Here is a 27,226-nt window from a genome sequence, read left to right as displayed (position 1 = left end):
TTGTGCAAGCAAGCTGCTGTACCGATGACCCAAAAGGTAATTTGGCAGCAGAATCAAGCACTGCCCAAACCTGCTCTGCTAAGGAGCAAGATTCAGCTGCTTATCTGCATATTAACTTTGCCTTCAGGTTGCCACAGAATGGTGCCCTAAATTCTGGCAAAGCTGCTATACCTAAGTGAAGAAAAAACGTTTTTTTCCGATCCCCAATTCTTCAAACTTGCCCCAGAAGGTTTGGCTCTTAGAGAAGCAAGGCTGCTGTTCACCTGGCACCCCCTGCAGTCCAAACCCTACAGCATCCTTGTGAGACTCTTACAACAGTGCTGCAGAGGAATGAAAGACTTTGTCAGGAATAAGCTAGCCCCTTCCATCGAGAAATATTGAATATTTTTGATAGTCAATACAAAGGCATTTGAAATCTCATTGCAGCTTCAAGTGCTTTAGCATCTGTAAGGTTAGCTCAGTGTATTCCTTCAAAGGTTTGCAGGTGCAGAATTAACCGAAATACATCATCTCTCTTACAGGCATCGCCGTTTCTGATATCTTCAAGATAACCGGATGGATCAGGAGGATTATTGTGGCATTAACTCCTCTGATTACATTCCCCTACAGTTTAATAACAAGAGCAGTGAGACTATGGGTGTATCAACAGTGTTTTGGATTTGTGAGCAAAGAAAGTTGGGGGTTATTAGCAGAATGTGAGAACAGAAAAGGTCATGCTCAAATGTGCCTCTTAGGATACAGATGACATTTTGTGGGGCAAGAAAAGTGATTTCTCAATATAGCATCATGGGTTTTCTGATAAGAAGCAACAGGGACTTTGTTAGGAAAGCTGTAGATCCATCTTGTCACATCCCATCCAGATTGCTTTGGCTGGGAGCTTAACCTATAAAAAATAAGGCAACCACATTTTTTTACATCTACTTTTTAAAGATAGTAGCTACAGTGTGTGCACATTTTATGTTCCTATTTATCTGCTAGTGTCTACAGGGCTGGTTTTGGATGGGGTAGAGTTAATTTTCTTCACAATAGCTAGCATGGGGCTATGTTTTGGATTTGTGTTGAAAAACACAAATCCAAACAGTGGATAATTCAGTGTTGATAATTCAGCAATGTTTTAGTAACTGATGAGCAGGGCTCACAGAGAATCAAGGCCCTTTTCTGCTTCTCATACTACCCCTCCAGCAAGCAGGCCGGTGGTGCACAAGTATTTGGAAGTGAACAGAGCTAGGACAGCTGACCCAGCTGACCAAAGGGATATTTCATAACCTATGGCAGCATTCCGGCATATAAAGCTGGGGGAAGAAAGAGGAAGTGGGGACATTTGGGGTGATGGTGTTTGCCTTCCCACCGCTATATGTGATGGAGCCCTGCTCTCCCAGGGATGGCTGAAGACCTGCCCCACCCATGGGAAGTGGTGAATGAATTCTTTGCTCTTCTTGCATGTGCAGGGTTTTGCTTTACCCATTGAACTGTCTTTATCTCAACCCTTGAATTTTCCCAGTTTTACCCTTCAGATTCTCTCCCCCATCCTGCCGTAGGGGGAGGGAGTGGCTGTGTGGTGCTTAGTTGTCAGCTGAGGTTAAACCACAGCATAACTGCACTAGCTCCTGGATTTTTTTAATCATTAAGAGGAAACTTACTTTCATTGGATATAAAAAGCTAGAAAATGGGATCTCAGTAAAATGGTGGCTGTTAACTGCACTGTTGCTCCTTCTGTCTAATGTTTTCCATAGTGAGGTATCCTGCCCTCTCCACAGAAAGTTCTTGGTTGGTACTTAATGGAGGAAAGCAGAGAAATAGCTGAAGAACCTTACAGCTGAAATTACGAGCTACCAGTGAGATTAAACATATATTTCCCAGGCACATTTACCAAAGATAATACAGAAGAAGTTTACAATTCTATTGTTCCAGCTCACTGTGCTTGTTAAAGTGCAGAAGACAATCTGTAGTTGCTTATTTTGTATCTAAGCAACTGTCAGACTCTATCTCTACTAATAAGAAAGGGTATAATTATATGCTGCTCCTTTAATTAGCAGCAGATGCCTATGTTTATGAAATAAAATGTAAGATTTTTCTAAAGTGCAGAGTCCTGTTTATATGCAAGTTGCAAGAGCACTTTTGTAGGCTTCTAAAGGCTTTGTTTCGCTGTGGCAGCTTGCTTGAGGCAGGGCACGGGGCACAGGCACTTATTGGTGCACATTAAACCACTGTCTCAGAGCCCAGCTGTCCTGAGTGCCCGTTTCAGAGAGCTGCAGGGCAAGGATAAATTGGTGTCTAATGTGCCTTTTTCAGACTCCCAGTGCTGGCATGAAGCAGGTTCTTGTCCCTGATTCAAAGACCAAGAACCAAGAATGCACAGCCTGCTTTGGGCTAACTACTGCAGTGCTCCAGAGGCTGCTTTCTGCAGGATGTGGTCGCAGAGCAACCAACACAGGGACAGAATCCTTAACATGAATTTCTGATCTCATCGAAGTGCTTCAGCAGCACATACTGATGCAATGCAGCATTTTTCTTCAGAAGGAATAACAACAGGGGCTACTGCTGAGGGTACTTCTTTGCATGTAAGAGAAAGAGAGTACCAACAAAATAAAATAAAATTTGGTCTTTCAGAAACTCATGGAGATATATGCAAACAGAACGTAGAGGAGAATAACCTTGTCCAGGATAGAAAGCACTTGTTATATGAGTCTCTAATTTCCATTATTCAGTATTTTTATCCTTGTTTCCATGGAAACAGCACTTGTGCAATGATGCTGTCCTGCAAGGGAGTGAGTAGATGTACACATGTGTAAGCATATATGCGTATTCTTTCTCTGGCCCCCAGCAACTTTGAACAAACCTGTTAGTAAAACTGAGGTTCCAAGGACAGTTAGATGGAAGGAGTTTTGTGAAAGGATCCAGCTAAGGGAGAAGCAATCTTGTAAGTTCTCCAGCCAAAGAAATCTCATTAGATAGTAGAGAACCTGCAGAAGAGGAGAACAAGGCCATGCCTGTGACTGCTGCATCCCCAGAAGACGCTTCAGTAGAAAAGCCCATACTTACTTGGACGTCCAACACCATCACAGACAAGGTCAGACCCATGGGAAATCTGTTCTTGGGTTTGGAAGTCAAGGGTCCTTTTTAGAAACTGTCAAAATGCAAGAACATCCTGCCTGAAGGTTTGGGAGGCCAACAGAATAACTAATATCTGTCTTGTCTGTTTGTCCATCCCTTGGGGTGCCTTGCCCTGCCACCTGCACCCAAAGAAAATGAAGCAGGCAACCAAGTTTGGCCCATCTTTTCATTCCTTCAAAATAAGCTACCCTGCTGCCGCAAGGAGCAGGGACAGGTCAGATCATCACGGTAAATTAAGGAGAAAAACTGAGCATCCATCAGTACATTCCTCATTTCAGGAAGATAGGAAATCCTTTAGAATACCTTTATATTCATAGTCTTTATGCCCCTCTGTCACAGTTGGCAATCTAATTACAAGAACTAAGTTGACACAAGACCGCACCCTAGTAGGCTGCAAGAGCATGCAAGCGTATAACCCGTACCTTTGTCTTCTTTTACTACACTTTCTAATCTCTAATCTGCTCTCCGCAAGAACTGCCAGCCATTTCTCTGCTCACTGCGGTAGATGCTGTCAGCAGAGACACACACCAGATGCTTTCCCACAGAGCCTGATTTTGCTCTTGTCCTCACTCTGTGGCTCTCAACCAGAAATCAAGGTCATTCTGATTGCAAATTTCTGTTTGTTTTTGGTCTTCCCTGTGCACATAATTCACAGTATGCAAAGCAAAGCTGCCACAACAGGTATTGCTCAGAGCACACATGGAGGCAGAAGGATCTGTTTGAAGGAGAAACCTGCAAGCTGGAGCATTTGCATTTATTCAAAAGCTTTAGAGACTCATTTACCATGTAAGATATTTGTGACAAATATGTCTTAAATACACTTTAAGAAGTCATACATGCTTAAGGCTAGCTGTATAAAATCACTGTGACCTGTATTAATCAGCATTCTAGAAGAGGAAAACTCTATTTACACCTGTGGTCATTTTTAAAATGACTTGTTGAGCAGTATTTCAGGATTATCCTCTTCGCAACAGGGGCATGTAATTCCTGCTATACACATCGTTTCAATAACCTGTGTGCAGGTAACAGTCAGTAACAGGTAAAATCTACTGAGCGTGCTCCACATGCCTGCACATTTTCTGTGCTGTGTGATATGGATATTATTGCAGCTGTGCAGGGAGCTGATCGCCTCACACCACCCCAAAACACAGTGAGCACAGCTCAAGGGAGGCACACCAAGGCACACGAAGTTTCGACTTACATTACCTTGAGTTTCCAGCTCACCTCCTCATGCTCCTTTCCACAGTGGATGAGAGGCCACACAAAACACAGTCACCATGAAACTGTAGGAAGTAAATGATTAGCCCAAGTAAATTCATCCTGGACACACACACTGCCATAACCAGTCTATTACAGCATGTATAATATTCAAGGTCCTACTGTCACCTTTACATCGTAGCAGAAACTAGTACATGTCCAATAGCATGGTCACCTTTCAGACACTTTTCTTTTGCTACCCAACAGCATAAACAGCTATCCAAAATTGTGGCCCTTGCTCAGATGGGAGGAGAAAAACTCCTGTATATGCTATTGCCTCTTCTTCAGAGATTAGGAGACATATCTTCTACTAGCAAGGTTATAAACTGATGATGTAGGTCATTGCTATCAGTATTTCACACAACCTTCTCTCCTTCTGCCCCTTAATTAAAAATAATGGGCACAAGGTGTTATTTCACAGAAAACTGGAGTGGGGGTGCAGAGGCTCCATTATTATGCCCCACTGACAATCCCTGTAGTGAAATGTCATATGCTTAACATAGCCAAAGCTGAGGGGGCAGAAATCTCTAAATCCAGAAAACCGTCTTATAGAGACTTACAGGTAGAATTCCAATTTCTCTAATATTTTCAGAACAATGTCTTTCTGTAGCACAGCAAAACTTTTTATTCCATCAGCTTGCATCATTTCGTCTTGACTCTTAACGATGCAGTTCAAAATTTTCCACACAAAGCCGATGATACTGGTGAGATGCAGAGATTTAACAGCAGTGCAGTGCATGGTGGATGACCAGAGTTTATGTTATGTCTTTCCACATAATGCCATCTAGTGCTGAGGAACTGCCAGGCACGCTTGGTTAGGTATTCCTTCTCTACATTCGGGGATTGGAAGCGCCCTGCTAAGTTTTGTTTACTTCAAAGCAACAAGAAAAATTGTTTCAATGTGGCCATATGACAACACTGGAAAACAGCAAGGTACCGGGAGGTGTTTTTTTTCCTCTGGATCTACATCTGTATCTGTGATAGATCATGTACTCCTTTCCTGCTCGTGAAAATTAATACTTGCTAGAAACTGCTGGCTAATGAAAAATTTACTAATAGAATATGAAATGCTCCTTCACTAACAAAATGTAACTAGTGGCAGCAAGAGGTTGAATAGAGAAGAAAGTCAGCCTTCTTACTTAAATAAGGAACTCCATTTGCTTTGAGATACTCCTATCTACCACCAGGACTTAGCCTCTTGTACCTTGACCTGCTGTCTCTCCTTTCCTTTATAGGCTGTAGGTTCACATCACCCCTTGTTGCCTCCAATACTGGAGACTGCCACATAAGCACCTACCTTGATTCCTCTACTCAGATTGGTCACTCCACGGATGATCCTACTCATTTCTAAGACATAACTCTCCATTACAGCCAGCCTGTACCAACATTGTCAAATTCACGTGATCTGCTGTATCTTCCCTCTTCCCTTCTAAAGAGCTTCTCTGCCCATCATCAACCCCCACCTTTCACCCATTCTCTTCAGATCTTCAGACCTACTGGAAAAAAAAATTAGTTTCCTTCACCTTTAAATTCCTTTTCTGAACTGTCTCTCTCTGCCTGTACAGTTAAAGCTCCTTTCTCCCTTCCCTTTACCACCATTGATTTTTCTTCTGTTTCAGTTAATTCTTAAGCCTTTCAACTTGAATTCGGTTTTCCTTACACCACCTAAAATATTATGATTTATAATTTCATGCTGTCAAAGTCCTAGGGCCTTTCTTCCATGCTTCCTCTGTTTCCTAAACTGATTTGATTTGCCTCCTATTTCCTACACCATCAGCTGTCCCTCAGCTTTCCTTCCATTTCCTCCTGGCTCTTTCTCCTCTCTGACCGCTTTGACATCTCCCCTCTCTGTGTTTTTCATCCTCTTGGTGCAACATCTGCTGTTAGTGTTGTAGTCACCCCACAGTGCCAGAGCTGTTACTGCTGACATGATTTCCTCCTGCCAGCAACACGTGATCCTTTTTCCTACTCCCACTCTCAGAATGGGTCATGATAACACCCACCATCCACTTTGCTCCACTGTCACCTCATTGCAGCAGTTGTTTAAACCTAATCAGATAATTTTGCACAGCTCCAGGTAAGGAGCCATCTTATGTCAGATGTCAGAGTGAGCTCAAATCACACTGCATACATTCAGAAAGAGGCTGTCCAGGTATGCAAACTAAAGGTAGAAAATTCCCAAAGGCTGCATAATTCCTGCAAACCAATAAAACAGTTTAGGATGACCAAGGTCTTACCTAGATCTTCACCTTCACAGCGTAGCACTCCGAGTTCGGTTTGCAGCTGGTCAGGACGGTGGATGTAGGCAGCTGATGTAATTCTCCCTGTTCTTGGCTGATTTCACAGTTCAGGCTCCCGGTCATTAACCATCAACACGTACATAAAATTGACGACGCTTAATTAAAAAGCGATTTGCCTGTCCTTCCAGCAACATGAACTTCGAATCTCTTTTCACATACATTCGCACCAAAGAGATCTGTTTGTTACACGGTTTCAGTCTGCCCTCTGCTGCAGGCTCAGCACACAACTCCGTGATGCTGCTGCACGGCCTGGTGCTGCTCGTCTTTTGAGAACACTAACAGCACAGCCTGGCCGTGTCTTACAACTCAGATATTATGCATGTGAGTATATATATATATGTGCATATATGTATATTGGACTCAGAAAAGTTTAAGCTAGCAAAAAATAAGAGGTGCCACCAGGTGTGGCAATGGGGGGACTTAAAAGTCTCTGGCAGGAAATACAGAGCAAAGAAACAAGAACTATGTAGGCACTTCTTCAGGCAGACAGCACTGCAGTTAACTCTCCAGGTGTAAGGTAGCTGGCATTTACACCTCAGCCTCCCACCTCTCATGCTATGTACTCTCACTAACACACACTGAAAAGCAGGCAGACCAATGGCAAATCTTAGTTAAATAAAATAATCTGTAAATGTTGTACATCCCAAAATACAGGGCAGTCATCTACTTCAGGCAACCACTCCATTCCAGTGAAAGTCAGTGTTAGCAAAACCTCGACACATGTGCCACAAGCAAGAGCCCTCCCATCCTCTGCTTTGGCCCCAGGGTTGTAGGTCCACAGAGGAACCCACTGCCGATGTTGAAGCTGGAGGGATTCCCACTGCTGGCAATGCACTTGAGGTAGGGTGGGAGAAGCTGGAGCTCAGCCATGGCAGAGGAAGCCGTTTGCCCCCATACTGCTCATATAACAGCCCGTCGCTCTCTGCCCAGATCACACAGTCCTGCTTGTCCCCAGCAAAGACATATTTGCAGAGTGAGCCCAGGCCAGGCTGTGTCATGGGACAAAGGTTACTTGAAATCAAAGATGCTTCAGGTGGGAGGACAAGAGCTACTTGACAAGGCAGATTTCCACAACAAGACTAGTCTGGCCTTTATCATGGGACAGCGGTTACTTGAGGCCAGAGGTTACTTGAGATCACAGGACAGATGTTGCTTGAGAGCAAAGGTTAGCTGAGGTCATGGGCTACAAGAGGTCAGAACACAGAGGTTATGCTAGTTCAAAAAAGTCACTTGAGGACAACGGTTACTCAAGATTAAAGGTTTCTTGAGGTCATAGGACCAAGGTTAATCTATGCCAAATGTTAGTCAAGGTCAGTGGACAGAGGTTAGTTGAGGTCAAATGTTACTTCCAGTCAAAGGTTGAGACCACAGGTTTGTCAAGGTCAAACGTTAATTGAGGTCACAAGGCAGAGGATCCTTAAGGTCAAGGGCTACTTGAGATCAAAGGACAGATGTTCCTGAATGTCAAAGGTTCCACATCGTCAGAGGGCAAGTCACTCTAGGATAAAGGTTGATGCCAGGGCCAAGTGTCTAGAGTGTTTTTGACACCTGGATGTTGTCAGCTGCCAACATGGACAACACATGCAGGGGCCAGAGCCAGCTGGGTAGCAGGGCCCATACCATGTGCTTGCTCACCACCTCAGCCTCCAAGCAGGGGAGCTGCAGGGAGCTGCCTGCTGGGAACAGCCGTTCCACTGCCCTGCCTGCCCAACTACACACCACACTTGGCTGGAAAAAGTGCACTGCTTGGAACAGGCTGCCTTCACACCAGCAAACACTCCAGCAGCTTACCAGCCCAAGAACAGCACTCCAGAATTCAGGAATGCTTGACCTTAGAAGTGGAAATGCAGACAGGTGTCGCTGTGCAGAACTGCTGAAGGGATTAAAGGTGAAAGGGCGGAAGAGACGGATAGCAGTAATTTGTGGTGAAGCCTTGGTGCTGACTTTGCAATGTCAGTCATCTTTTCATGCTTGAGAGTAAGCAGTTTTTCTTTACAACCTGGTTAATAAAATCGGTGGCCAGCTTCCCACAGGGATGTAGAAACAGTACTCAAAAGAAAAAAAAAAAAGGAAAGAAGCATGACACAACAACTGAGATACAATAGAGGGTATGGGGGACTATTTTACTCAATTATGGGAATTGGATGCAAGATTAAAGTCATCATTTCAGATTAACATTAACTGAATGCTTACCAGTAAAAGTTACTATAGTTCCAAATTTGAGACCCAACCACAAAAATCTCAACCCAGCTATAATGTTTTTGAAACATTATTACATTTTTTTTAGTTTAGCAGTACTATCACAACAAACAGGTCACTTTTGTTAAAAAATAAACACTATTTCAAATATACCTTTCAAATTCATAGCAAACCTAAAAAGTTAGCATGTAACACTAGTCAAATGCAACAAAAACAATCCAAAATCCTCCCCATAAACAATACAAAAAAAGCAATTTGGGTGTTGTTGTGCTGTAATAGCTCATCTTTTCAAGTGCTGAAACTTTAAAAACAGTTTCTTGTAAACATAATGAACTCTTGAAAATTCAGGCAGCTTCATTCAACCAAAACTCAAACCCACAATTGGTCAGTTTAGTCTATTTTAATGTTCTGTTAGGATAAACACATGCCAGAAAACAGCTTCTGAGATGCAAGTCACTTCAGAACGGAATACATTTTAGAAGCAAACAAGTGCATCACTCAGCTAATGCAGACAAAAAATTTGTTTTCCAAAGAATTTGATTTTCAGCTGACAACAGGTGAGGTTGTTGCAGAATGTCAAGTTCATATACCACTTCAAAGTACTTTGAAATAGCAAAGGACTACATTCAGTGTAATTGAACCTAGATCCCACAGATCAGCCCTAAAAAGCACTTAAAATAATCCTTCATCTCATTTGGGATGATAGTAAAAGAACCATCATTAGCTGGCAATGTCAAATTAGTAGTCAGCAAAGAAGTTGCTTTTTCACATGGATTGAAATCACACTAAAAAAGAAGGAAAAGCAGACGAAAGACCTACTAGCTCTGCAATAGTTTGGTATTTCACTCATGATCTGCAATCAGTTTGCTTCCTAAGACCTGCTTTTCTCATTAATTGCATTGAAAGCTTTTATGCAAGACAAAATAAATGCTTGACTTCAAAGTCTCCAAAAGGTCGTGATTGTAAACTTTTCTCTCCACACAGCAATTGCAATAATCATGGTATAATACAGTCTTTTTCTTTAAAAAAAAAAATTAAAAAAGAAAAAAAAAAGATTGACTTCTTGGAGTGTCCACAGGGACCACTTATCTGCTGTTAAAGTTAGCTGCCCTTACAATCCCTTAATTATCTTGCTACCCATGCTTTAATACACACGCTGCTGTGAGTCTCACGAAACCCAGCCTAACATAAGTTCATAAAAAACAAACTTTGAATCCAAGTTTCTGAAGGCACCACCTTACCTTTTCCTCCTCATTTAATCAGAAGAGAAATATGCTCCATCATCTTTGGAAAGAAACACAGCTACCAGGATCTGAACCTGGCTGTTATTGCAGAGCGGCTGCTGCACCATAAAGCACCTGCACACACACAGGCCATGCTGTAGTTGATACGTCTTCACGACAGCACAAACATTCTTGGGGGCCCATAACTTATTTCCATCCTTCTCAAAATAACACTTGTCTGAAGCCAAAGGACTCAAGAGAAACACCATGAAATCGGGTTTTCTAACTGATTTTTTTAATAAACTATAGAAGAACAAGATAACATTTCAACCAAAGTCATGACAGCTGCATGCTTAAAAGCAGATACATAACATGTCTCTGGATTTTTCGGTTCTCTTTAGGAAAAAAAAAAAAAGGAGAAAAACTGAAAGCTGAACATAATGCATAGATTTCTACACATATTCAAATAATAGCAGACTAAAGCAAGCAAAAACACAACTGGAAAAAATGTCTTGACAGTGATTCCAGATCTACAAAATTTTAAAAAGGAAATTTCAGTTCTAAGAATCTTTATGCTGAACCAAGTTACGTTTTTATACAGCATGAAAATAAGTCTTATCAACTGAGGCACTAGAGACAAAACTTACTTACACAATAGCTCAAATGCATCTAATGTGTGAACTGAAAAACCTACAGGCCATAGCATACTAAAAATTTAGAATTTAAAGGTTGCATTAGACTTGCACTTGCTCACATTGACACAGTGAAATCAGTGGAAAACTACTGTTTTTTCAGTTAGAATAAAATCAGGTTCTGATTGTTATTTCCAGTCAGTTATCTTCCTAGCTTTTTCTCATTGTCCTCGCTTGCCCCTTATGCATTCTTATCAGGGAAAAAAGTGGAGAGGTTCCTGTGCCACCCCATTCAACAGTGTTTATAAGGAAATGCAAAGCACCTGTCCTTGTGCACAGTTTTATCTATGGTGCTGCAGTCTCTTACTTCATCATGTTCCCCACATCACTGAGCTTCTACAGGCTTAATAAATTTGTTTAGAATTAGACACTCATGTTCTATAAGGAATGCTTATTTCTACCTTTCGATTCGCATTTTCTGTGGGTGTTAGGGAGTATTAAAGACAAGGAGTCTTCACACAGTAACCGGAGTGATCACACAGCAAGAGGAACTTGAGACAAAAAGAAAGGAGCTCATATGGATATGAATGCTGCTTTCTTTATGAGGAAGAATATCAATGATCCAGCGAGGTTTCCACCCAGATGCTACAATAACTGGCACCTCTAAACACCTACATTAAAATATACCTCGATATCTTAATCAGGCACTTAAATAGAAAAACAAAGGAATAACTTTTAACATAGGTACTATGGTAGTTATTCTGTAAGGCCAGAACATCTTGTATGAAGCACTCAGAAAATTAATTGTCCCACAGAATCAAATAACTCACATCAGGGGCTAAATGAATGGAGAGTCCCTCACTAGACCAGCCTGTTTTAAAAATAAAGACTGATAAATGGTTAGCAAATATTTGGTAGAAGCCATTAACCCCAAACTTAGATTCTTCACTATCTTATGTAAAATGTAGTGCAAGGCTATTAATCCCTTGAGAAGATGGATCCAAAAGTAAACATTCAATGTGCTTTAATTTACAAGATTTTCTTTTTCCCCACAAAAAAAAGTTTCACCACTGATAACAAGCTCCCTGAGGGAATACATCAATTTTTTCAAGGGAGAAAAAGCAATCATTTAAAAACAGAATCTGCAAAGCTCCAACAATCAATAGTTGCTCTATTTTGAACCATAACACATTTCTCATCAACGTTTCTTTGGAAAACACAAGTTAGAACAACCATTCACTGGTCCTGTAAAAGAACCCTGACCTCCCTTATTTTAAGTAGTATCCTGGAGATGACTAATCGTTCTTTAAAAATGGTAATGAACGTATTTTAGTTAAATACACTCCAAAGTTATAGGAAAACTCCACCTGCAAGACTTCATCTACCAACACTTAAATGGTTAATTATAGATTCTGTCACAAAAATACAGAATCCAGGAAAAGAGGTGGAAATTCACTTGTAAGGCTAAACTCTTGAGAAGTTATTTATGTTATGAAAGTTAAGGGACAAATGAAACAATCTACAGACACATAAAACACATTTTTATGGTAATGAAAATGCCAACTGTTTAAACCATTCTCAAGTAATTTATTTCTTTTTACTGATGATTTACAAGGCCTTGATTATTAGACAAAATAGCATATTTTAACTAAACTAAAAAAAAAATACAAACCAATAGAGTATAGAAGGAAATGCTATATGGTTCTGCAGAATATATCACACCCAGTGCACACACTGTCTCATTTTTCTCATCTGAACCTATTTGTTACTTACATGATTTTTCAAACAAATATTTTGGTCTAACCAACATGTAGTGTACAGTTTCAGACTGTTGAATTAGGCTCTAATTCTGGCATTAGTCTACAGTCTAAACCACTGCAGTAGATCTTTCAAAGAGTTTAGTGTAATCAAAAACTGATCTAGACATTTTGGAGCAGTTAACAAGAGATAGGAGTTATAGCTGCATACAGTTCAGTATGGTACATTAACTGAAGCTAGAAGTTTTAGTATGCTTATTGCAAATTTCTCCCAAATTTTAACAAGCAGAGCTTCTTTGCAGACACATTATTGCTGAGGGTAATAAGGCTGTTGAACAAAAGGGTATCCAGGTTGTTGAGGTGGCGGATATGGTGCTTGTCCAGGGTTTTGATACATAGGCGAGGGTGCATATGGCAGATTATACTGACCATACATGTATGGATTATAGCCCATTGGCATTGGCATCTGGCAGTACCTGCATGGGGGGGGGAATAAAAGCATACTTGAGTTGCAAAATATTGACGATATTAATTTGCAAAAATAACTCATTAATAGATACAAAAAGACACGCAATCTCCATAAATGTTTTCTTTACATTTTCCTTTGAGTGCAGCAGGAAATGTGGTAACTTTCAAGGAGCAAACATGAAATCAATTACAGTGCATGGAACAGAAATACAGGTAGAAGGTGGAGTAAAGGCAACCTGCTGGAACCAGAACTGATCTCAATTGATTCTCTTCTATTTAATAACATTGTATTTTAACATTTGCTGAGCCTGCTACTGAAGAAGACCACAGCTACCTTCAGTTCCTTGGAATAACACCAGGAAGATGGAAAAAGGCATCAGAAGAAAGCACACTACTCAACTGGAATTTTCTGTGTATTTTTCATCAAATTAGGCATGATACTAAGATTTGAAAAATTAGATATGCCAACACTTTTGAGATAAACACCACCAACTGATTAAGCAAGGGTTGGCAATAGTCAAGAAACCACAGTTAAAGAACTGCAGTCCTACTTTCCTTCTCCTTTAAAAAAAGCTTTAAAAACTTAAAATGAATCCTCCCACAAAAGGTACCAGCAAATGATTCCTACAAGAGTTACATGATTAAAACTAAAATTAAAAAAAAAAATCTCCTTGCCTCAAACACTAAACATATCTTCAACTGGAAAAATAACTAATTTTAAAATCTAACACACTAATTTTACAATGTCAAGAAAAAAGTGCTTTTAAATAACAGGATAATGAAAAACTGCTTAGGTACTCCCATAGCTTACCCTGGGTAACCGGGATAAGTTGGGTAAGGAGGTCCCTGTGCCTGTGAAGGTCCAGTGCTTGCTGCAGGTGCACTGGCTCCTGGAGTAGGAACAGGAGCAGCAGCAGGAGCTGCAGGTGCTCCAGGGGGTGCTGATGCAGAAGAGGAACTGCTTGTCTCTGAAATCACTGGTGGTGGTGGCCGTGCTGGTGGCTGTGGTTTAGTCCCCTAACAAGAGAAAGTGAATTAAGTTGGAGCTTCTTTATGTAAGTCTTGGAATCAAAAGCTGTGGTTATATGATTAGTTGATTTTTATTTTCCTTTTAAACAGACATTCTATATTTGGTCTATACAGATAATAATGCAAAGCATGTAAAAGGCAATAAGCTTTTCATTTCAAATCTATAAATTATTAACCCAAAAAATACACATAATATACCTCTCTGCAAAGTCTTTAATTTTGCCCTCTATTTCACTTCAACACATTTCCAACTACACCAATATGTTAAGGAGTGATATACGCAAATTATAGAACAGTTTAGAGTTCTAAAGTATGGACCCTCTACTTTCAACCCACTAATTCCATAGCATATATTTACCACCATGGTTCTTGGTGCTGGAGTAGGAGTCGATGCTGCTGGCTTACTTCCTCCTGCTGATGTGGTCTGATATGTAGGCAGGGGAATAGAGGGAGCACTGGGTTCCCTAGCAATGCTTTGCTGCAAATCTCTATTAAAAACAAACCAGCAAACATACAGCTTAGTTTAAGCATTGTTTGTTATGGGCTTCAGCAAGCTAAGCCAAAAAGATGCAACAGAATAAATCTAATATTTAAAGCATGATCGCTGAGCTAGTTCAAACTAAATCTGGAATCTAAATCACTTCCACAGATACCATCCTCTAGCCAACCCTCTGGTTAACTGTTACATTTATTTTCAATAATGTCTTCATGTTGTAACTCAATACTAGGTATAGATCATGGAATTAGCCAAAAGCTTTGGGAACAGAAATTACAGGATCATCAGAACATTTAGCAACTTGGAAGCCTTCCAGAGAAGCTAAGGAAACCTCATGTCTATGGAAAAGGATAACAGAAGAGTAAAAAAAAAAAAATGCACATGAAAAACTGCAATATCATTTATATCTGAGTAAATGTAACTATCAAACAAAACCCTGGAAAAAACTTCGATGGCTCAGCATATGAGCTTTCAAGTTCTCTATTCTGTTACCTCTGGTGTTGGAATAAGCCTTGGTAAGTTACTTTTCATATCTTACTTTGGTAAGATACTGGGAGGCTTTGGTGTCATGTTGTACTACAAGCTGCCATTAGACAGCATAATTTTGCACTTCGCTTGTCATGAAAACTGCAAGGAAGCAGTTCTAAGAGGAATGCAAATCTCAATGCAAAGATTCAGTATTTGAGATGGGGCAGATTCTTCAGAGAGACTTAAAGAAGCATTTAAAATTTCAGAAAATTTTGCATAAAAATATCTGTGAGCAGTATGTAACAGCTAGAACTTGATAGCTGGCACTGTGAAACAGAATAAAGAGAAGACTGACAAATGTATACAGTCCAGTTAGCAACAAAATACAGGATCCTATTACCTAGCAGTAAAGGTGAGCTCTAAAGAACAACACTGGCCACTTTTGCAGAAACTTCATAGAAAAACCCAAAACTGAAATAAAAACTCCAAGAAAACTGTCCTCATCATTACCCTGACAGGAAAAAGGAATGATGAGGACAAAGCTGGAAATACTGTCCTGATATTCTGTTACATATGTGTATGTATATCTGAAACTGTTTCTTGTAGATAGTGAAGCAAGTATTCAACACCATATTATACAGAAACTAAAAACCCAAAAGCTAATATCTTAGATGGCACAAGGGATGTAAGTAGTAATTTGCAATGCGATTTTAAAAGACAAGACCAATGTCTTACAGAACACAGGTGCCTTTCAGAGTGAAGTATATTTTGACCACAGAGTGACCAACTGCATTATGTATGTATGGCCAGTCTTCGGGAGCGAAGATTTGGGAAAGGTCATTAACCCTTCGAGCCTGCGCAGTGGATTTTTTAGGTGAGACACAGCGTGCGCTGAACTGAGCCCACCCTTTAATCCTGAGGTTCATCTGCCGGGGCCGAGCAAGCTTGGACAGTGGCAGTGAGGTCCCCAGGACGTAGGTTTGTTTAGAGTGACCTTCTCTTAGATGGATTGCCTCACAGGGCTAACGAGCTCCATCTGCCCGGGGGGCTGGGAATCGAACCCGGGTCGCAGCGGTGAGAGTCCTGCACCCTAACCACTAGACCATTAAACATGAAGCTTAAAACACTATTACAACTAATCCTCCAATGGGCAATCATTATGGTGGAGGGAAAAAAAAAACCACACTGAAGTTCTAAATGAGAAACTCCCTAAAGAAATTTATTTCCACTAAGATGCAACCCACAATCAACATTTTTATTGTAGTTGGGAGGGAAGGGGGCAGGGAGAAGAGGCAAAACATACATTTTATTCCCTCAAACTGTGGGTTGGGTGCACTAAGAAACACATTTTGTAGAAGCACACTACACATATCCCAAATGTGATCACTGCCCCTAACCGTGACTGAACAGTTCATGTAACTGAACAGTTAACATGAGGCAGTAAAATATATCATGGAAAGACTCAGCTGAATGTTGTCAACGCTAATCCTACAACTTTGACACTGAACATGGAGATGTGAGATATTCAGACCTATGCCTTGGTTAGGCAGCCTTCAACTTCCAAATTACATGAATGTGTGAAGCCAAAGAGAGGCAGAAGGGGTTGTAATTAAGAATTCATTTACAAGCACAATGCCCAAATGAAAAAGAACAGTTCTACAAAGGATCAAGTTAGGAAAGGTAAAAATTGAGGGCTGAGCATCCCATTCATGACATGGTACTTGCATAGAACAACTGCAGTTTCACCAATTAAAATTTTAGTAACAATTAGCTCTTTTTATAAAATACTATGTGCTCTGCTAAAGAACACTAAGTAAAAGGCAAACCTTTTCAGTTATGCTTTCCTCTTAAGAGGAGAACCCAAAAATCACATCTGAAACACACTATACTAGGCCAGATCGCATATGGGGGACAACAACAAATACTTTTTCTCATATGAAGGACAAAATCTGCTGCTCTCCCCAGCAGTGTAGGCAACCCACATATCTAAACAATGATAAAAAACCAGACCAGACAAGATCAGACTACAGAGCAGAAGTGGAATATCAGTGCAGAACAGTTTTCCCCCCATCACACTGGACACATGGAAGGCAATCATATGATGAAGCATTTATCTAATTTCTCAAACTAAAATGACAGCAGGAGCAGGGTGCAGAAATCTTTCCTCAAAGGAAAGAATAAAATAAAATGACTGAAACATACATGCCAAAAAAACCCCAAGAGTGAAATCATAACATGAAACAGATTCATGCTGAACTGTACACAGGAAAACCACAACAGACTTCAAAGATTTTCCTATTTATTTTTTCTATCATTGTTCTTGTTTTTCAGGGCAGGGAAGAGTAGGGTTAGCATTAAAGCAAAGAAGAGTTGAGAGTCTTAACATACCTGTCCTTCCTTCTCATTTCATCAAGTACCATAATAAATATATCCCCAAAGATTAATTTCTGATAAATACTTAACCATTTCTGCAATGCTTTTAAACAACACATTGAAATCTTACTTGAGCAGTTCATCTCTTTCAGTCTTGCGAGCAAAGACAATGTCACTGCACTTGTTTTGGAATTTCAGCAGGATTTCTGTCAGCTCATTGTAAAACTAGTAAAGAAAAAAAAACAAAAATCCAACAAGCTCAATCAACACCTTCAGATTCCATGCTAGCGTACTTCTACATATTGATCCAGTTATGAGTGTTGTATTATGACAGTGCCAAGAACCATTCCAATAGTTTTCTAGTGCATTCTATAAGGCTTTTCAAAACCAAAATTAGTCAGCTGTTGCCCATCCCTGTAACATCATACTATTGTGGGGGTTTATGTGTGTGTATTTGTGTGTAAATATAAAAATAGTTTAAGACAACTATAAAAACGTATTGAGACCAGAGAAAAACTAGATCACTTCTGATGATGAATTATTTATTTTTGTAAAGGATATTTTTTTCTTTTTCTTTTAATTTTACTGCTCTCAGTTTCATGCATTTCATTTGTATTGATATCTCAGAGGTTGGGGTTTTTTTCCTTTAGTGAGCTATCAATAAATCAGAAAAAATACTTAATACAGAAGCAGTAAACTTAATACAGAAGCAGTAAGACACCTTCCAGAAGCCCCTCATGTATGCAGTATCAACATACAAAACACAAATTTGATAAGGTGATTAAATACCATGAGAGAACAGATTAATGAATTTCTTGGATAAAATGGCTCACCTGGGTGCTTCAACATCCTTTACTCAGCTGTAATTAACAACTTTTCCTATTGTTCAGAAAAGCTTACTTTTCAGATAGGAACAAAGAAGTATTTCACAGCTGTTGAAACAATCAAAATTCAAGCAACTCCCTTCAGCAGTAAAATCCTCAAAAACGTATCTCTCAGCTAGCAGACCTCCAAATTTTGTTATTATTTTTGATTCACATCTCATTGTGTAAATTAAAAAAAAAAAAACAATCCTTCCAATCCCTTAAGCATCACCATACCTTTGTGCCTTCTTTTAAATTGGCTACAAGTTCCACAAAGTTGTCATTTGCTATAGCCAAGTTCTTCAAAACTTCTTCTCTTAAATTAGATTCGTTGTTTGATTGTTTCATCTTTGAAAAATCTTGGTGTGCATTCTTGAAAGAAGAAAAAAAAAATAAGCAGTGAAAATAATGCAAGCTAGTTCCATGTAAGATTCTGTATGTTTTATCTTCTTTTTCCTCTTATTCATTGCTTCTACCTGTTTTCCTCAATACCTGCTTTTCCTCACCTTCCATCCACACACCGTACGTCAATACTTGTCATCTGCTAAGCACAGTGGCTATTATAATATATATTCCAGAACTGTACAAATGTTAACTCACTGGCAGTAGACACCAGTTAATTATCTGTTCTGTTGTGGGCTGCCTTTAATAATTCTGAAGCTCATCCTGCAGACTCTTTCGGAGGCTATACTAATTAGGCTCTCTCCTGTACTAGCCTACATTGATATTCATAAAATCATACTGAAAGCTAGGATTTTTAAGAAGTATTATTTCAAATTTGGTTGACATTGGCAAGCTATTTGAAGGACAGGGAAGAGGAAAACTCACAGAAGGATCACCTACCTACATCTCATTTCTTTTGGGAAAATAAACAAACAAGCAAACTTAAAAAGACTACTCCAGCTGCCAGAAGCAGACAAACTTGAACTCCAGGACATTAAAAAATTAAAGTAATATCCATCAAGATGTCATAAGTATATTGTGTTAAAAGTTATTCAAATATTAAATCCTTGATAAACGTGGTGCACGTGGTCATTTAAAAAGAATTTTTCCCTACTGTAAAAAGTCTCCATCATTACTCAAGCTGCTACTGTAATTTCTCCAAGCACTAAGACTCTCTTTTGCTAGGTGTTTCAGGTACCTGCCTATAGTTTTACTGACAAATTAAGACTGAATTTATAAATAAACTTCGGGAAATTCTATTTAGTTTTACTTTGATGAGTTTTGCACATGCTGGAAGTCAAGCATATTGTAAACAGCAATTAGGAATAAACCAAAATATACTTCAGAGATCCAAAACGTTTTCTAGTAGACAGTATGGACAGGTCTCCTATTATACCAGAAAGAAGTATGAATGAAGAGAAAAACCAAAACAAACCCAAAAACTTCTAAATTCTCCAGTTAAGCTTCTTTCAAGGACAAAACCCTCTGCAGAAACAGGCCAAGAAAAGGTACAAGAGAATTTACAGTGGAGCTCTGGGAGTATCTACTAAAAATTCTCATTCTTTTTCAGTGAACACAGACATCCCTGTATCTGTCAGTGATCAAAGAGTAAAGGAGTATCAACTGGCACATGACACAAGAACAAGCAACAGAGAGGAGAAAGCAAAGTGAGATTTCTAAAGTACTACAGAGGTAGAAGTATCATTGCTCTTAGTTTAAGAGGATGGAAAACATGCAAAGTGTCGTACCTGAATGTTTTTGAGAAGTTCTTCCTGTTTTTTCAGAGACTCTTGCACTTTCTGTGTGTAACTCCCATAGATTCTGTCCAACTCAGTCACAGAGATAGCCTCCTCATTTATAGCACCATCCTGTGCAAGTGCAGTAAGGAATTTGCTTGTCATGTCAAAATTTACAGATTTCAGATCATTTTCCAGCTGTTCTCTCTCCTTCTTAATTTCATCCAGATTGGCCAGCAAAGTTCTTAAGACGTTAACAACCTAGGCAATGAAAATTGTCAGAAGTTAGCAGGTTTAGAGGAATTATTACGGAAGTATACTCTACTACTTGTTTCCATCTTGCATTCCTCACTGTCCTGCACGACTATTCCTTTATGAATGCGTTTAAGATCACAAACCAGGACAAAATACAACAAAACAAAGATCTTCAAGCATTTCTCAAGCTATATTCTCATCTAGAGGTTTGCTCTCACTAATAACGCTGAATTACTACAAAATGTTTAATTCTTTTTTAAGCTGATCAGATACCTTCAAACAGGATATTCTAAAATGGCAGTCAAACCCACTGACTTCAAATCACTATGAGAAAAATAATAATATTGCTGTAGATGAGCCATTAATTTCTTGGAAAGCAAGTTGGTGAAATTGCCTAGTACTTTAAAATACTGAGCCATATCTTAGATTGCTTATCTGTCCCAAGAACCCAAACACTACACCCCACCTCCATACATAAAAATATTCAAAGATTGCTCCATTTATAATAGTCAACCAGTCTTGTTGTCTATGCCAATTGACTTCGTTCTCACTAAGTATAACAAAATATACTCAAGCAGATTTTAAACATAAAGACAATTTCTTTTCCAAATGTTAGTTCCACCTGTATCAATTGTGACAGAAATAAGAGCAACTAAGGATCAGCTTCCACACCAATTCATGTAAGTTTACTTTGTCAGACGAGTAGCACTTCTTTTCAAAATAGAGACAAATTTCAATGCTTTACCTCATTTCCTTGTAACGTTTTTGCTGGGTTGGCAGAAGGAATGGCTGCGTTGAGTTCTGCCTCTGGCTTACACAGAAGTGCAATCGTATCCCGGTGAGACTGATAGCGCTCCTTAACCTGCCCATCTGCTTGCATAGCTCTATTCATAATATTGTGGTAATTGGCTCCCTCTGGGGATGGGAGGACAAAAAAGGGCATTTACATCATTTCTAAACTTGTTTTTATCCAAGTTTTGCACCTGAGCGGTTTTCATGCTTTTCAGCAAGTCTTCATATATTTTTATGGAGCCTGTACATTTATAAAGTTATTTACTAAGACTTTTATAAAACATAAGCTTCTAAGTTATGTTTTAAATAGGGTATAAACAAAGCACCTATAGTAATTCTCCAGTGAAGCACACAAAGGAATGAACACTGGTTTGAACTACACCCCAGATTTAAACCCCCATAACTTTGCTCAGCTGAGGCAGTGGTATCCTTACTAGCTTCAAAAAACAACATATATAAGCACACATAAAACATGCTGTAGTGATGGTCCTAAGTAGTTTGACTAACTGCTGGGGGAAAAAAACAAAACTAAACAAAACACCACATTAAAGAGACAAAACCACGTTGATGGGAAATAATAAAAAAAAATATTTTAATATACAGAGAAAAATTATTTTAAGAGGTATTTAAGAGGTAACTGCAATCAGATCCTTAGGACAGTCATTTTTTACTACATATGCTTTCTGAAACTTAAGCATGCATGTACATGCCAAGGGCGAAAAAGCAGCACCAAATGCACTGCCATCACATCTCTCAACTCCAAATAATGGCACAGACTGCAATAAGAATATTTTGGCATAACCTTATTACCAGAGCATTGAAAACTACTTTAATTTACACTATAGACACCTTTAGAGGATCCCCAAAACCCAAAGCATGAAACATGAACTTTACCTGCCCTTAAAGATTTATAGAGTTCATTGGATGGCGTTCTCTGCCAGCGCTCCTTGAATTTTGTTCGCAGGTCATTGTCTGTAGTTTCTTCTTCATCTAATAATCTCAAAGACTACAAGAGTAAAATGTCACAAGCATTATATGCAGTTTTAAACATGAAATAGCTTCAAAATATGCAGCTAGTGTAGAAAACAAAAAAATGGTTATACATCCTTTATAAATTTAATTTAACAAATATAAAACAGGTATGAAAGGCACAAAAATCACCCAAATTTCTTTAGAATGCTTTCCTAATGCTTTCCCCCTCTCCCCTAACAATTTTAAAAGCAAAATACTTGTAAGGAAACATCCACATGTGACAGCACAGTTTTTGTATGGACTGAACACTAAAATAGCATATTTTTATAAGTACTATTAACAAGCATTTGGATAATTGTGTATTTTTTTTCTATTATCATTTAAAGAAAAACATTCCGTGGTGATGTTTTTCAAGATCAAGTGCTTACTTCATCTAAAATTTCTTTGTTCCTTTGCAGCAGTTCGGGCAGATCTTTGATCAGCTGATCAACAGTCTGAATTCCTCCCTGTTCAATCACAGACTTAGACTTGTTCAAAATAGACTGAGGAACAGTATCACCAGACACATCTTCGATAGCAGCAGGAAGATTGAGGGAAGCCAACACACTGAAAAAGTCAACATGTTAAATAAAGAAATTGTTTGTAGTTTTATCCTGACAACCACACTGCTATCCAATCAATCAATCACACAGTCAATTATAATGGAAACAGAGTGTAATGTACTTTTAGGCTGAAATTTCAAACTGAAAACACTACATTTATTACTAGCGTACACCTCACTAAATATATGTTTCAAAGCTCTTAAAAAACTAAAGAAATCCTAGTCTTTTAGCACTTAAATATGGCAAACATTTTAAGTAGTACCTGTCTGGTAGATAAAAGAAACAACTTCCTTGAGTTACATTCCTATCTATCAGCTTGAGATAATTTTTTAATGTTTATTTTTTTAAAGAACAAAATTTTGGGGGGGGAAAAACTTAATTTATTCAGTAACTGGTACAACACAATTGATACAAGCTGACCATTGGAATATGAAAATCATTCTAGATTAATGGTACTGGAACTTTTTCTAAGCAAATGTTGGACTCCTAAAAAAATGAGAAAATATTGAAGAACAATAAATGCTACTTTAATAAGCTTTCAATTTTAACACCTACAGAAAAGTAGTTCTAAATACCACTTATATTTTTTAAGTTGGCCAGTCTACCACACAATAATGAAAAAAACCCACTGCTGTAATCTGGGTACCTACAGGCTGCAAGGCAACCAGTGCATATAAGCTGTTCCATGACTCCTCTGGAGAAATTTAACAAGAGGCCATACTTACCCATTTGCCAGATTTGTGGCTTCTCTCATCTGGGCTATTGACCTGTTTACCAGATCTGCCTTCCTCTGGTTATAAACACTCACAGATTGCTGCACTTGCAATGGAACCATCTTCTCAAACAGGTCTGCAATTAAAGTGGTATAAATTACACAAGCTGCACTGTGAAAGTAAAAGGACACAAACATCTTCACAGCTCTTTTGTACAGGTTGTACTACTGACCTGAACAGTTTAAGATACTCTTCCCCACTCCCCACTTTTTGTCTTAGAAACAAAAATCTATTTCTACAGGTCTTTAGATTTCAATTTTTAAGACTGAATTTGCATTAGAAATAATTTAAAGGCAATATATTTAAATCAGTTGTAGGATTGCAAGTCAGATTTTCCTTAAGGCTTTATTTCTAATTTTGTTTCTTTAAAGGAAGAAGATAAGAAAGGGAAGAATCATTTTTTCACAACTCTGCTGCCCAGTCAAACTGAAATTTTTCAACTTTACAGAAGAGCAGCAACTAGGTTAGTTAATACTGATACTGTTCCTTCTGAAATTAAAAAGTTTGGTTTAATATAGAAATTCAACTGCTGAGAAAATCTGAGAAATATCTTTAAGAGAATTGTACATTTCAGGTAATTTTCAACCTGTGCTTTATTACATTTATCATGAAGAACAACAACAAGAAACTGAAGAAGACAAACAGCAGCTTCAACAACACTGCTGAACACATAATACAATTCAAAAATTAAATGTTTATTTTTTCACGTGACACATGAACTTTGGTGGCCCCGTGTTTCACAAGGTAACAACCCATTGTAGCCAGGAGAATGCTGAAACTGAAACCAGTACACTGTTGAAAGCTCAAACAAACCATTTTTTTTTCCAAGGAGTTGGCCACCAAATTGGGACTTGGGGGGAAGGGGGGGGGAATTAGGCCTTCGTTCCACTTCCCACTCACTCAGGTGTTACTTAGGAGGTTGTCTTCCTGACCCCCGAAGCCTAGAATTCCCCATAGCAGAAGCTGCATCCTCAGAGTGTCGGCAGCCTCACAAGATAGCGGGCGTCCCCGCAGAAGGCAATGTTGTCCTCCATGTGAAGCTTGATTTCACTCCCAGCAAGAACTATCTGCTTTTTTATACAATTAACCTGTAACATCCACCTGAGCAAGTGTGGCCAGCATCGCCCAGCTAGAGGCCTTTGGTCCCTCCCCCTGTTATGTAAGTGGTATCTCTTCTGCGCACACGTGTGTACATTGGAATTTCCCCGTGCCTGCGTGCTACACCTTCAGGGGGTCTTTCCTAAACAAGTCTGGGGGCTTACTTCATCCTCCTCCTCTTCACTTTCTCCTTCAAATGCCCTTGGAGGGCTGTCAGCCAATAGTGGGGCCCCAATTAATTTCAGTTTATACAAGATGCTTCCTTCTAGGATGACGTTCTCGTTATCAGTGCTTGTTTTCTCATAATTCAGCAGAAAAGAACAGACTCTCACAGGTGGCTGGGCCAAACACAGAACAAAAGTATCGATATCTAATTAAGCATGAATACACCCATGCAGTCCACACACTTCACTTACCAGTGAATTTCTGACTGAGGGGTACAACAACTGGAGTAGACTTCACAAGACTGGCTTTTCCAATGGACTCCAAATCTTTCAGGTCAGGAACCCGGTCATGGTAAATGAAGTCATTGTCTTTTTTGGCAGCTGCAAGAGCACGGTTGATTTTGTCAACCAGATCTTTAACATTTATATATTCATCATAGCGAGATGCCACTGTTTTCACCAAGTCTGCTGCATGCTAAAAAAAAAAAATTAAAATACAGTGAAAATAATAACTTTTCTTTCTCCCTTTCATATATACTTAGGAAAACAGATGAGCTTCCCAGTTAGCCAAGTAACTACTATCAACACGTACGATCAATACTATTATTCCCTTGAGAAAATATTCTCTCCTCTTACGTATTAAAAAGTAAAAATATTTTACTCATTAAAATATCATCTCATCAGGAAAAAACAAACAAATAAAAAGCAACCAAATTAATAGCTCACAATAGCCTCACTGTGACTCCCCAAAACCCAAAATAAGTGCTCCTGAGTTAGAGGCAATGATATCTCAAACACCTATTCACCAAAAAAACCCAAATGTCATCATGTCATTTCCATGTTGTTTCATAAAACCCTTGCTTGCTTCCGCAGGGACTGCAAATAGCTTCTCAACCCTTGGTCACATCCACAAATGAAGAGGCCAGAATCCTGCTTTTCACATCTGCCACTACACTGAGCTCAGAAGCTACAGAAGGTCTGCTGTCTCTTCATTCCTGTCTGCTCAGCCAATCCAGTTTTCCTACATAAAATTTATTCACATTTGTGTTGTGAATGTGCAAAACCAAAATACTAAGAAGCAATTCAGTTGATATTTGCATAAACTCACAATTCAAAAAGTCAGACTTCTTGGGATTGTGAAGTGGAACCTGACCTACATTAGAAGTGAAGTGTATTTGAAGTTTGCTGAGATTTTTTTACACTTTCCATTGTGCCATAGGCCACACAACAGTAGTTTTGATTTGATACAATGCTACAGTCTAACTAGCATTTGCCAGAAACAACATGAGAGGAGAACAAACAGCATTAAAGCATATATAAAAAAGATATTACACTATTAGAGAGTGTACAAAGGAGGGCCAACTGATGATCCTGATGGGTCCCTTCCAACTCAGCATATTCTATGACTCTATACATACTTTTTAATTTGAAAGAATTTACATTCATGTTGGATTCCAAAAATTTGGATATGAGAAAAGGAAAATTGCTAGGTTTAAACAAAAGCCTTGGGTTGATAGAGGCTGGGAAAAAACTTCCATCTAGAGTCCAGACAAGGATCCATTGATGTCACGGGTTTGGAATGTCCTGCCCAAGTCCAGAGAAACCATGCCCTTATCTCAACAAACCTGTGCAGAAGACCTTTTGTGCTTTATCTCCCCCTCTGTGTTACCTGTTCCCCTCATGTAATCCCCCTAAGACAAAGTGGGTTTTCCCCCATGAGGTAATTCCTAAGACCCCAAGAAGTCTAACTCGGATTTTCCCGATGTCACCTCTGTGAAAACCCCAAATTGCGTAAGTCAGGTTTTTCGCTTACGTCATCCCCTGAAACCCTCTGTTTGTAATAAATTGTAACAGTTACAATCCCCTGTTGAATATGTAGATGTAGATCCTAAACCCTTTAAATACGAACTTGTGAGTCCAATAAAACATTCCAGTTTCTTGCCTCCAAACTGGGATCATGTTAGTTTATTGACTTCCACACAGTCATCTCTCCCCCACCTCTAAATCAATTATTATTCTACCTTTTAAAGTGGGAAATAAAAAGAGAGATTACTTTACAGTAACTGAATTTTTCAAAAACTCAAAAAAGGGTACTAAACCTCTAATTTAGATTAGTTACAGAAGCAGGATTTTAATCACTGTGGAGAACAGGATATAATAATTAATACATTCAGTAAGCTATAAGTTAAGACAACACTTGTGTTTTAACTTGTGGCTACGTGCTGTTCATGAAGCAGTCCTAAAATAAGTAATAAGGGAGTATTTTCCCTCAGGTTTCACAAAAAACAAACAAACAAGAAAAATAACCCACACCTTTACTACTCAACATGAAGGGGTACTTCCTGTAACACAACGTGAAGAAAAATCACAGATATAATTAATTTGCTATACAGCTTAACAATGACAGTAAATTTGATATAGCCAAACTTGTCCAGGGTAAGGACTAAAAAAAAAAACCAAAAAAACATTAATATTCTATTACAGTAAAGTCCTAGAAAAGGAGGTCTGCTAGGCAGATTCAAAACTCAAGGATAAGCAACAGATACAGCTTCATATATCATGTACTAATGCAGCCATAACATAATAACTTGCTATTACAAGTTATAGACACTTCATTGTTATAACAAGCCTACAAAAAGAAGTTTCAAGCTCCAACCTTCACCCAGTTGGTAAGTGTAACAGTAACTTTCAAAATGTCAACATGATCATCTT

At 38.9% G+C, this 27,226-nt stretch overlaps 1 protein-coding gene across 2 annotated transcripts in view; it reads right to left on the bottom strand.

The window, feature by feature from the left end:
• Positions 1 to 10,369: 10,369 nt before the first annotated feature.
• Positions 10,370 to 27,226, bottom strand: part of PDCD6IP (programmed cell death 6 interacting protein) — a 35,409-nt gene continuing 18,552 nt past the window's right edge. For both annotated transcript variants that reach the window (XM_017822519.1, XM_017822530.1), the window contains exons 8-18: positions 24,767 to 24,989; positions 23,205 to 23,328; positions 22,306 to 22,483; positions 21,800 to 21,911; positions 20,859 to 21,028; positions 19,871 to 20,119; positions 18,417 to 18,551; positions 17,447 to 17,541; positions 14,338 to 14,467; positions 13,762 to 13,967; positions 10,370 to 12,958 (exon numbers count right to left, since the gene is read on the bottom strand). In XM_017822519.1, coding sequence (XP_017678008.1) covers positions 12,790 to 12,958; positions 13,762 to 13,967; positions 14,338 to 14,467; positions 17,447 to 17,541; positions 18,417 to 18,551; positions 19,871 to 20,119; positions 20,859 to 21,028; positions 21,800 to 21,911; positions 22,306 to 22,483; positions 23,205 to 23,328; positions 24,767 to 24,989 — 1,791 coding nt within the window. In that variant the 3' untranslated portion in view covers positions 10,370 to 12,789. The remainder of the gene's footprint in view (positions 12,959 to 13,761; positions 13,968 to 14,337; positions 14,468 to 17,446; positions 17,542 to 18,416; positions 18,552 to 19,870; positions 20,120 to 20,858; positions 21,029 to 21,799; positions 21,912 to 22,305; positions 22,484 to 23,204; positions 23,329 to 24,766; positions 24,990 to 27,226) is intronic.

This window comes from Lepidothrix coronata, unplaced genomic scaffold (genome assembly GCF_001604755.1).
Source record: "Lepidothrix coronata isolate B3197 unplaced genomic scaffold, Lepidothrix_coronata-1.0 Scaffold3, whole genome shotgun sequence".
Lineage (NCBI taxonomy): Eukaryota > Metazoa > Chordata > Aves > Passeriformes > Pipridae > Lepidothrix > Lepidothrix coronata.
Note: the sequence above shows the minus strand (reverse complement) of the source record. Positions and strands in the feature narration are given on the sequence as shown.